This window comes from Oryza sativa, chromosome 4, assembly GCF_034140825.1.
Source record: "Oryza sativa Japonica Group chromosome 4, ASM3414082v1".
NCBI lineage: Eukaryota > Viridiplantae > Streptophyta > Magnoliopsida > Poales > Poaceae > Oryza > Oryza sativa.
Genome location: NC_089038.1, coordinates 4652279 through 4664781, shown reverse-complemented (window position 1 = coordinate 4664781; position 12503 = coordinate 4652279). Strand labels below are relative to the sequence as shown.

Sequence of the window (12503 nt, the reverse complement as noted above, 5' to 3'; positions counted from 1 at the left end):
TATCAGACAAGTGTATATATTTACTTTTTGACATCACCATTATCAAATTTATCAAAAAAAATTAACCAATTTTTTTGTGAAAAGTATGGGTAAAAGACAAACCATCACAAATACTGAACTTTTAAAAGTTGTATTCTTTTAGTCATGGTATACCAACATGGTTTGTTCTTTTGCAAACTATAGTTACAAAAACCTTCCATATTCGAATATCTAAAGGAATAGAACCATTCAATTCAGCAATTTTCAAAAAAAAAAAAACAAAAAGAACTTCCCGTATATGAATTTCTTAGAAAACTTATTTAAATACATTTTTCTATCTTATAACAGTTAGTTTATTTGTTTGTGCCCATGAATAGTTATCAAAAACCAACTATCTATGGAGCCTGGTTTGCAGTATAAATCATGCATGGATCCACCAGATCCACTAATTCTCAAACATGGACTCGTCCGCTAAGACACATGCAGCAAGTTAAGTATGAGTACATAAAGTATGATTGCGAGACACATGTTTTGCTAGCGAAACAACAAGATACAAACTTGCCACACAGCAAAAAGTTCAAAGCTCCTTTCCCATATAAACAAAACAATTTTGTCCATACTTATCGCATAAACTGACACACTTGCTCAGTGCTGCCCGGTCGCTCTGTCCGGGGGCGACGCGGGCGGCGAACAAGCCGCGCCGTCCCCGCCCTTCTCTTCCCCCCCCCTCCCAGCCTCGCCGCCGCCCGAGCCGCCGCCGGCAAAGCCAGGCGGCTGCAAGTACGGCGGTGGCGGGGCTCTCTCTCCCTCGCTCGCGGTCAAGACGGTCGGGACATCGGCACGGCAGGAGCTCAGGGCATGGCGTCGGCGCCGACCGGCGGCGTCCAGATCCAGTGCCGTGGTGCCCGGATCCGGTCCCCCAGCGACGGGCGGCGGCGTCCTGGTAGCTCGGCGGCGAGGTTTGGCGGTGGGTTTGGGTGGTCGACCTGGCGGGAGACGCTGCCGGAGCTGGCTCCAGTACCCGAGCACGGCGGCGCGGCCAGACGACGGGTGCAGCGGTGGAGGTGCCGAGAGAGCCGGTGGTGACGTCGGTGATGCGGGAGGAGGCAACGACGCCTCTAACCAAATCTGGCTGGCGGCGGTTGCGGCTGCCGACGGCGGCAATGACGGCGGCGGCGGTTGTGGCGACATCGACTGCGGCGGCTGGCTGGCGAGGCAGCGGCCGTGGTGGTCGAGGCGTCGTGGAGGCGGTCGTGCAGCCTCTTGGGTGGCGAGGCCTGCCGTGCAGGCGTCGTGGAGGGCGGCGGTGTGGAGTCGCGGTCGGCAACACGGAGCTCGCAGGCGGCGACAGCAGGTGCTGGTGGCTGCAAGCTGCGACGGCGGACGGCGGACGGCTTGTGGCGATGAATGTGGCGACCGTGGACGTGGCTGTGGCGGAGGAGGTGAGGATGGCGACGGCGAGGTAGCTGGGCGTTCGGCAGCGGTGGCTGCGGTGGCGGTGACCACGGTCACCGGAGGCATGGCGGCTTCGGACGGCTAGCTGAGGGCGTGGCAAACGGCTGCTTCTGGCTGGCGTGGCATCATTTGGAGGAGGGGTCGGAGACTGGCTCGGCGCGAGAGGCGCAGGCGGCAGAGATGGAGGCTGGGTTGGCGCGAGAGACGTAGCCGATGGAGAGAGGCCGGATTGGCGCGAGAGACGCATCCGGTGGAGGAGACCGGCTTGGCGCGAGAGGCGCGGCCGACGGTGGAGGAGGCGACCTCGGTGTGAGGAGGAGCTACCGGTGGATGTGGCATGATCTTCGGCGCACGGAGCCTGGCCGGCAGGGGACGCTGGTGCTGGGGTCCCACATGTCGGCAGAGCTTGAGTGGTGGTGGAGCATCGGTGCGTCAGCCATGGATTCGCAGGTGGTGAGCGGCGGGTGAAAACCTAGCCTGGCCTTAGCTGGACCGACAACGATTGTTCATTCCCCCTCTTGAGGGCGTTGTCGTGCTGTCTCACCCCTCAAGAGTGGTTGCCGGGCGAAAGCCCAGTCTTGGCTCCTTTGAGCCCCGACGGACGGCAGCAACGGTTTTTCCGTCGCTTCTCTTCTTGAAGACGTCGTTTTGGCATCCCCTAGGGGGCAATGTTGTCTGTGTTCCTTTGTTGGTCTAGCGGCAGTCGGTTCGGTGCTAGCCTTCTCCCGGGTTGTGTGTTGGCGCTGTCGGTGTGCGGGTGGTGCTATATTTTTTCATTTTTCCTGGTTACGATCCGCCAGGGTTGTAATCTTGTAATTTTTTCCTGCTCTATCAATAGAACTTCGCACCGTCTCGTACGAGTCGTTCAAAAAAAATACTTATCACATCACTCTAGCTACATCGTCACTCTAGCTATGTGGTGCCATAAATGTGCCCGGAGATATGCTCTTGCTTGTTACTTAGGGCTTGTTCGAAGTAGCATGTTCGGTTAGCTAAATGACCATATGCAAAACGAGACGAATCACTAGAAAATAACTAATTAAGTATTAATTTTTATAAACTTAAAAAAATAGGTTTATATTTGAATTTTTTAAAAAAACTTTTATATAAAAGTTTTCTTTTAAGAAATCACACCGTTTATAGGTTTACAGTAAACGAGGCAGTTGATAAAAAATCTAATAATCCTCATCAATATGTTTTGTAGTGAATCTGGTGGTTTATTCGTGTCATCATGGAACCATCGGAAGTTCGGAACATCACTTACGTAAACTCCTTTACTAACTGGCTACGTACGCGCGCCGGTGATTCAGCAGCAGGCTCACGCACCTCACCCCTCAGAGCATGCGATGAAGAATCAAAAAGCAAAGACAAAAAATGGGAGAAAAGACAAATTTCTTCCCACAAAACGCTCACAGATCTTTTGCCATTATTACTTTTGCTGACTCTTTTCACCGATCGAGTTCCTCTCTTGCTCCTAACATAATTCCTCGGTTTCATCGGAGCAGAGATCGAATTCTCCCCAAATCCTCAGCTCGCGTAGTCTCTCACAGCCAAATTGTTGCTCGTACGTGAATCCGTTTGTTTGAGCTGAATCTCCTTTCTGCATCATCATATCAAATCCCCTTTCGATCTTCATCTTCCTGAATCCGTTTGTTTGAGCTGAATCCCCTTTCTGCATCATCTAATCCCCTTTCAGCATCTTCTTGGGCATCATACTGTTCTTGTCCATGGCTGCGCCTGCTGAGAGGAGATCGGAGCCGGACTGGAGCTCGGGCCTCCCACGGAAGCTGCTCGAGTTCATCGCCAAGAAGCTGCCGTCCGGGCGCGACGCCGCCTCCTTCCGCCTGGTCTGCTCGCCGTGGTGCGCCGCGCTGCCGCTGGAGACGTTCTACCCGATGCTGATGCTCCCCTTCGATCCGGACTCACCGGACGGCGACGCCGCCGTGGTCACCTTCTACTGCGCCATGGACGACGACGACGAGGCCACCATCGACCTGCGCCTCCCCGAGGTACGCGGCAAGGTCGCCTGCGGCATGTCCCACGGGTGGCTGGCGCTCATGGACGGCGCCGCGGCCGTCACGCTGCTGAACCCGTTCACCGGCGCCGCCGTCGCGCTCCCGCCGGCCGACAGGAACGTCGCCATGGCGTCCTACAAGACGGTGTCCATGGTCGACGGGGCGTGGATTCTGCACTACATTTCTGGTGCCACCAAGCCCATCAAGTTGAGCAACATGAGGGATGTCTTCTTCCGTGAGATCGTGTTGTCTGCGTCGCCAAGGAACTCCAGAGGTGTCGATTGCATGGCCATGGCCGTGCTCGCGAGCTCGACGTTGGTCGCCTTCTGCCGGCTCGGGGACGCCAGATGGACACTGGTAGATTCGAAGCTCGAGTACCCAGTGACGTGTGTGGTGCACTGCCGGGACAGGTTTGTCGCGATTGGCTCCCTCGGAGAGATCTCAATCTTTAGCGTCGATAACACTGATGGTGTAGCTCCTCTCACGGCGAGCCTGTTGCTCTTGATGCCTCCGCCGGCACATATCTGCCAGCGTAGCTACATGGACATAAATGGCGAGTTGTACCTCGTCGGCGCCATTTTACGGGTCACTACCTGGACAAGGTATGAGATAGTGGTCTACAAGTGTAACCTCCTCGATGAGAATCCGTTGTGGTCCAAGGTTGAAGATTCCGAGGACATTGCATTTTTCGTGTCGAAGTACTTCAACACTGGTTTTGGTGTAGCAAGCACCTCCAACATTAGATGGAGCTGTGTTTACTTATCTGAACCGAGGTTCTGTACTCATGAAGATCAAAAATGCACAGTTGATAGTTATCTGGAAATGGTCGATATTAACACTAATGAATCAGCATTGCAAGCTTACCGCCCCAGTATTCAGGGTTTAGGGGCTCTATGCTGGATTCGTCCGAATCTCTGGAGTTGAGGTATGTTATCAAATCAAATATGGACATATTTGCCTTTATTTCTAAAGGAAAATTGCTCTATAGGAAATGGATATGTTTGCTTCATGAATTTAAATTCAGTTGATCTGCTTAACTAAATCAACTATTTTAGCATCATGGGAGCGTGGACAGAAGAAAAATGTAGAAATAGAATTCATCTTCTAGGATTCCTGAAATATTGAGTTTACTGGTGTATCACGGACTTCTCAGGCGGTAGGGTGTTTTCTGCCCAAGCCCAAATTAAAATCATTTTTTTAATCTAGCAAAAGAATAATTATATTTATCAAAATCTGTTCTGAAATTCCAGAATTTAAATATTCTTATTGTTTACAGGAATCCTCATCAAAATATTTTTGTGGATTAATTTGTTGGTTTCTGATTATGTGTAGGTGAGTGATGCTGAAAACAGCGAAAGATCAGAAGAGAAGCATGCATTCGCAGTCTGAGACAGAGCACAATGAAAGTCCAGGACTGAAATTATGCAATCCAAGGGTAGATCATCGCTGCTTCATCCAAGGCTCGGTTTGGAGGGCTCAGTTTCTTTTAATCGCACATTTCGTAATCCCTTTTAATAAACCAAACTTTTCCTTTTTGTCATCATGAGAGGAGTATCCTTGATAGACAAATGGTGATTTTCAAGCATGCCTGTAAACATTTCCAGGGTCTATTTAATTTTGGTGCCAATAGGATTTGTAAATTTTGAAGATTGCTATACAACTTCTTTCAGCAGGATTTTGCTGCTAGCAGATTCCATTGTGTTTTGTCTGAAATGCATTTGCTTTTCCATTGTTTTGGAAAAATGCATATTTTGATTGAGCTGTATACCAAGGACTGCCCAGAATTTGTGCTTCACCTGGGCATATCTCAAGAGCTTAATTAATAATTTTACTGGAGAAGAAAGAATGCACACTGTCCTTTGTCGATGTCATTTTGAATGTGTTCCATATAGAGAATGGCTGTTCATTCAGCGGAGAAAGAGTCTCAAAGATCAAGTGGAATTTTGTATGGTGAGCAGTAAGATTGAATATTGTATATTTTTGTCCAGAGATAGTTGTTGATATTGCCTTTTATGATACATCAGATATGCTACTTTATCACCCAATGTAAAACATGCAGGGGAGATTCTATGTGGATTTAACCCTATCTCCGGAGATGAGGTATGTGACCGGTTATTCCATGTGGTTTGCAGGTCTTAGGGTTTATGCATGAGCGTAATCGAATGTACACTTGTTTGATTCATATTCACAAGCCAGCGGCCAGCCATAAAGTCAGACATGCCATTTTGGATGGATCGACCATTATACCCCTCCCCCCCCCCCCCCGATTTGGAATTTAATTTATAGGTATTCACGTATTGTATGTAGTTAATGTGAGCCGACTATGAAAGATGAATATAGAGAACGTAAGTGAATGCTTGACAAAGGATTGGCATTTATCTGGCCAACATGAAGCACAACACTTATTCCCCTATAAACGTTCACGGTGCTTTTTCTCATTAGGCTCAAGTTTTTCTTTTAATTCTGCACTTCGGTGTTCAGAGTTTGCAAAGAAATTTCAGTTCACCTCCACACAGGTAGCTACTAACAAAATTGGCTACTGTGGCATCATCACACGTGCATAAGGACTTAACAGTTTAATGAAGAAACATAAATCATCTATATATCATGTCTCCGTTGTTTGTTTGTAGCAACTGAATAAAGCAGCCACTTTAAAGGTCATGTTTGATCAGGACCAGAATTAACACACCGACGAAGTCACATTGATATCCTGTGCAGTGTTCATTTTTATATTTTCGTTTGTGATTAATCATGTAGACCAACACCTTGACAACGGCATATGCATATATATTTTGAGTTTTTTTTTTCTCATCCTTTAACTATGCATGGATAACCTCATACTTCAGATATAACTCTCCATATATAAAGAGATGTACCAAAACTAATTTTATAGGTTGGAATATGATTGGAATTTCATCTTTTATATATAGATGTGATCCGTGGGTTTTGTTCCATTTTTTTTAGGCACGGATATTTGCATTGTATTATTCAAGAGGTATACACCTTTAGGATGGAGGTATATATCTCCTGACTACCACTATGAATATATTATATACCTCTCAAATACTAGAAAAATCTTGACATTGTCATGATAAACATGAGTAAAACTGATTATTTTTTACCTCTCAATTAGTTGGGAGTTATAGACCTCTCCAAGCTAGGGACAAGGGAAAGCCTCATATTATTCATTTCTTATGGTTTACAAGTGTTTTTTCCATCATTTTTTTAGGTGGCTTAGTTAATCGATGATTTTGTGTAGGGGGGAGGTGGGCATCACTGATCAACAAGAAATTATCAGAAGAGAAGTAATTCCCAGTCTGTGATGGTGTGCTAAGCTTAATAAGACATCAAAAACTGGTATAGTACATGAAATGGAGGGATGTTAGAGATCTCCCTTGCGTCATCCAAGTTTTGATTTTGGACGGCTTATATAGTTTTATTTAACTGCACCTTCCTCAATCCTTCTTAATAAACCAAACTTTTCCATTATATCTCTGTGATCAAAGTAGATGAAAGCCAAGACATTGATGAATCAATGGCATGATTTGCAAGTTAGCTAGACAACATTTTTAGACGGATTTTGATTTGCTAAATTGCATTATGTTTGCTCTGAAATGCATTTGTTTTCCCATTGTGTTGGGACAACAGTATTAATGCACCCTATGCTCCACACCAAAGTCACATGTATCCAATCACGAAATACCAAATAATGCATAAAACAAAAATAAAAATAAAACTCTAAAACACATATGGTACTTCTTACCAATAAATATAGATTTTAGATTAATGGAGGAAATGAATTTCCAATTTTGGGAAGAAGGTTGTGAAAGTTTTCACCAATTAAAGCTTAAAATACAGTCAAATTTGAAAGTTACTGTTCTCTCATTGAATTAGTGAAATTTTGTATTATGTTAGTATATGTGTCTAAGAATTCCGAGGACATTGCATTTTTCGTGTCAAAGAATTTCAATACAGGTTTTGGTGTAGCAAGCACCTCCAACAATGGAACTGCGTTTACTTATCTGAACCTAGGTCGTGTACTCATCAAGATCAAAAAGGCACAGTCAACTATTTATTATCTGGAAATGGTTGATATTAACACTAACGAATTAGAATTGCAAGCTTTCCACCCCAGTATTTCAGGGTTTAGGGGCTCTATGCTGGATTCATCCGAATCTCTGGAGTTGAGGTATGTTATCAAATCAACTGTGGACATGTTTGCCTTTAATTCTAAAGGAAAATTGCACTAGGAAATGGACATGTTTGCTCCATGCAGTTAAATTCAGTTGATCTGCTTCCACGCATAGGTAGCAACAAAATTAGCTGTTTTAGCATCATGAGGGCATGGACAGAAGAAAAATGAGAAATTGAAATCATCTTCTAGGGGTTGTGTTCATGATCAACACAAAACACATTTTCAGACATAAATTCTTGAAATGTTGAGTTTACTGGTGTATTGCAGTATCGCGGGCTTCTCAGGTGGTAGGGTGTTTTCCACCCAAGCCCAAATTAAAATCAATTTTTTAATCCAGCAAAAGAAATAATTATATTAATCAAAATCTTTTCTAAAATTCTAGAATTTAAACATTCTTATTGTTTATTGGAGTCCTCATCAAAATATGTGAGGATGAATTTGTTGGTTTCTGATTATGTGTAGATGAATGATGCTGAAAACAGCAAAAGATCAGAAGAGAAGAATGCATTCCCAGTCTGACATATTGCTGAGCACAATGAAAATCCAAGACTGAAATTATGCAATCCAAGGGGTAGATCATCACTTCATCGAAGGCTCGGTTTGGAGGGCACTCAGTTTCACTTAATCGCACATTTCGTAATTATTTTTAATAAAGAAAACTTTTCCCTTTTATCATCATGAGAGGAGTATCCTTGATAGATGGTGATTTCCAAGCATGCATGTAAACATTTCCCTGCTCTATTTAATTTTGGTAGCAATATGGTTTATTCGTTTTCAAGATTGGTACAACTTCTTTCAGCAGGATTTTGCTGCCAGCAGATTCCATTGTGTTTTGTCTGAAATGCATTTGCTTTTCCATTGTTTTGGGAAAATGTATTTATTAAACTGTATGCCAAAGGACTGCCCAGAATATGTGCTTCACCTGGACATATATATATCAAGAGCTTAATTATTTTACTCGAGAAGAAAGAATGCATTTGTCAATGTCATTTTGAAAGTGTTCCATATAGAGAATAGCTGTTAATTCAGCGGAGAAAAGGTCTTAAAGATCAAGTGGAATTTTGTATGGTGACCAATAACACTGAATATTTGTCCAGAGATGGTTGACATTGCCCTTTATGATACATCAGATATGCTACCCTATCACCCAATGTAAAACATGCAGGGTAGTCGACTCTATGTGGATTTGACCCAATCTCCGGAGATGAGGTGCGTGACCGGTTATTCCATGTGGCTTAATTTGCAGGTTTTAGGGTTTATGCCTAAGCGTAATCGAATGTACACTTGTTTGATTCATATACACAAGCCAGTGTCCTGCTATAAAGCCAGACATGCCATTTTGGTTGGATCGACCATATTATACCCGATTTGGAATTTAATTTATTGGTATTCGAGCCAACTATGAAATATGAATATATGAATATAGAGAACATAGGTGAATGGTTGACAAAGGTTTGGCATTTATCTACCCAACATGAAGCACAAGACATATTCCCCTATAAACGTTCACACTTCTTTTTCTCATTAGGCTCAAGTTTTTCTTTTAATTCTGCACTTCGGTGTTTAGAGTTTGCAAAGAAATTTCAGTTCATCTCCACACATGTAGCAACTAACAAAATTGGCTACTGTGGCATCATCGCACGTGCATAAGGGCTTAACAATTAATGAAGAAACAGAAATAGACTATATATCATGTCTCCGTTTTTTGTTTGTACCAACTGAATAAAACAGCCAATATAAAGGTTCTGTTCAGGATCAGAATTAAAACACCAACGAAGTCACATTGCCATCTTGTGCAGTGTTCATGTATATATGTTCGTTTGTAATCAATCATGTACACCAACACCTTGACATGGCATATGCATATATATTTTGAGGATTTTTCTCATCCTTGAATATGTATTACCTCAACATACTTCAGATATACCTCTCCATATATAAAGAGATGTACCAAAACTAGTTTTATAGGTTGGAATATGGTTGGAATTTCATCTCTTATATATGTGTGTACTATGGGTTTTGTTCCATTCTTTAAGGCACGGATATATGTATTATTCAATTAAAGGTATACATCTTTAGGATAGAGGTATATATCTCCTGACTACCACTATGAATATAGTATATATACCTCCCAATGACTAGAAAAATCTTGACATTGTCATGATAAACATGTCCTTAATCAGTACAATTGATTTTGTTTTTACCTCTCAATTAAAGTTGGGAGTTATATATACCTCTCCAAGCTAGGAACGAAGGAAAGCCTCAAATTATTTATTTCTTATAGTTTACAAGTGTTCTTCCCATCATTTTTTAGATGGCTTAGTTAATCGATGATTATGTGTAGGGGATGGGGGGCATTGCTGATCAACAAGAAATTATCAAAAGAGAAGTAATACCCAGTCTGTGATGGTGCTAAGCTCAATAAAAGTTAAAGGCTGGTATAATACATCCAATGGAAGGTGTTAGAGATCTCCCTTGCTTCATCCAAGTTTTGATTTTGGACGGCTTATATAGTTTTATTTAACCGCATCTTCGTCCGTAATCCTTTTCAATAAACCAAACTTTTGCATTATACCTCCGTGACAGAAGTGGATGAAAGCCAAGACATGGATAAATCATTGGCATGATTTGCAAGTTAGCTAGACAACATTTTCCAGACGGACTTTGATTGCTCTGAAATGCATTTGGTTTCCCATTGTGTTGGGACAGCATGATAACTATGCTCTGCACCGGAGTCACTGAGTCACATGTATCCAATCACCTAATACCAAATAATGCCAAAAACAAAACAAAAAAACTCTAAAACACATAGGGTAGTTCTATAACCTGTAAATATCGATTTTAGATTAATCAAGGAAAGAAATTTTCAATTTTCAGATTAAAGCTTAAAATACAGTCAAATTTGAAAGTTATTGCTCTCTTATCGAATTAGTAAAATTTTGTATGATGGTGGTATCATAGTTGAATTAGCAGTATTAGAGATAGTATTGCATGGATTCCAGAAATTTTTGGTTCACCTCAATCAGAGTTAAAATTAATTTTATGTGATTTTTCAAACTTTCAGCCTTTTACAGTACAGCAGTAATACACATTAATCTTTTACTCAGATTTTTTATTTCATTCTTTCTTTGTAACAAGGAGTTACCCATTTTCTTACTAGATCTTCCAAACGCAGACATGTATTTCTAGTTATCGTCGGTCCAGATTTTCAAAACCTATGTGTAGCTACAAATTGGCTTGAGGTCTCACTGTTTCAGTATTTTTGTATTAGTTAAATGACATATTGTTCGGGTTGTTCCATTAGAATTTTAGATTGCTGGCTTGTCATATATTAATAAGATTATATTCCACTAACAGGTTTTGGCGAGTCTATATGCTGTCTGTGCAAATTAGTAATGGGTTTTGTCATGCTCAATTATAATGGTTTTGTCAATTGCAAATGGCTCTGTTGTCAGACTAATAGATTCTTTTGATTTCTGAATAGTTATTTTATCATGCGCACTTTTGTTTTTCTAATGCCCACTCATTCTGAAGGTTTTATGTGCCTACCTCAATATCTCCATACTTTTTTCAAATAGTTTTTCTCTAGCATCCCCCATTTCATCACTGCTTACTCATTCGAATGTTTTGTTGTGCATATATAGACTAAAGTTGATATACTCATTTATTTATGGTTTTTGTCAATGGCGAGTGTAGGATTATTGTCAACCTCAATTAATACTTGTACCCAGTTTTATTGGTACATATAGTTTTGTCTATACAACTTTATTTCCTGATGCTTACTGAATCAAAGGTTTTGTGTGCTTAAAGTTTTCGATTGTCGATGGAAAATACTAGGTTTTTGAGCATTTGTCAGCCTTGATATCTCAAATATTTTTCCTCATTAGTTTTGTCAGCTCAGTTATGTGAGATATGTTTCCTACAATATTTCAATTTCAATTCACAATATACTTAGGGGGTGTTTGGTTCATGGCCACACTTTTTCACACCACACTTGTGGCTGTCACAGTTTGTTAGGCATGTGTTTGGTTCGCTGCCACAGTTGTGGCTTGCCACACTTTTTCAATAGCATGTCCCATATGTCATAGACTCAATTTTCTTACCAACTTTGCCATACTTTGTGGCTAGTAATTTGTCCACCACACTTTTGTGGCTGCCACAACTTGCGTAACGTTAGCTGTGGCAAAGTGTGACCGGCAACCAAACACACCCTTAATCTTTGTCTCCTTGGCTTCTGAGTATTGTTTTATTTCCTGGGTCAATTAACACTACCTCGTCCTGGAGATTTTGTGATGCACATTTGGCATGTTTTTCTCATTTGAGAATGGTACATTTGTTAGCCTTAATATATCACTACTAAAAAGACTTTTGCGAACACCACCTCATTTTTTTAAGGCAGACATCTGTATGCACAAATATACTAAAGGCCCAATAGAAAACCTGTGTGTGAAAATCCATTTTCGCAAACGAACCTCTTAAGAGATCCGTCTACGAAAATAGGTTTATTTTTGTTAGCGGTCCTATTACGAGATCCGCATATAAAAAATCTTTCACAGCCTCATTTTCACTCCTTTTGTTTTTATTAAGTCCTCCCTCCTCACCCAGAGGCATGGCGGTGGACTTCAAGCGGTGATGTCAGTCTTCAGGAGGCGTCGAGGAGCTTAGGGGTGGTGGACTCACCGGCGACAGCAACAGGAACGGTGGATCTGTTGATAGCAATTGGCGATCTTAGGTAGGGCCTCACGGCCCGTTTAGTTGGAGGGAGTTTTAGAAGGGATTGAGAGTTTAGAGGGATAAGGCTATTAAGTGTTTTGTTTGGTTGGGAGACATGGGAATTTTGGTGGGATAGGAATGGGGAA

General features: G+C 42.2%; 1 protein-coding gene and 1 pseudogene across 1 annotated transcript; both read left to right on the top strand.

Moving 5' to 3' along the window:
* Positions 1 to 1142: 1142 nt before the first annotated feature.
* LOC107280706 (uncharacterized) lies at positions 1143 to 8163 on the top strand. The gene is made up of 9 exons (XM_066309351.1): positions 1143 to 1441; positions 3131 to 4161; positions 4802 to 4884; positions 5342 to 5406; positions 5474 to 5549; positions 6414 to 6444; positions 7365 to 7638; positions 7912 to 7936; positions 8107 to 8163. Exons 1-9 carry the CDS (start codon positions 1143 to 1145, stop codon positions 8161 to 8163), a joined length of 1941 nt encoding a protein of 646 aa, XP_066165448.1.
* LOC136356026 (uncharacterized) lies at positions 1499 to 1916 on the top strand (annotated as a pseudogene).
* Positions 8164 to 12503: the final 4340 nt, after the last annotated feature.

Bases quoted from the DNA above. Each gene is read 5' to 3' on its own strand.
- LOC107280706 (XM_066309351.1), top strand. From the start codon at position 1,143: ATGACGGCGGCGGCGGTTGTGGCGACATCGACTGCGGCGGCTGGCTGG. The intron at 6,445-7,364 runs GTATACACCTTT...GTATTATGTTAG, and splicing joins TGCATTGTATTATTCAAGAG to TATATGTGTCTAAGAATTCC. The intron at 7,937-8,106 runs GTGTTTTCCACC...GATTATGTGTAG, and splicing joins CGGGCTTCTCAGGTGGTAGG to ATGAATGATGCTGAAAACAG.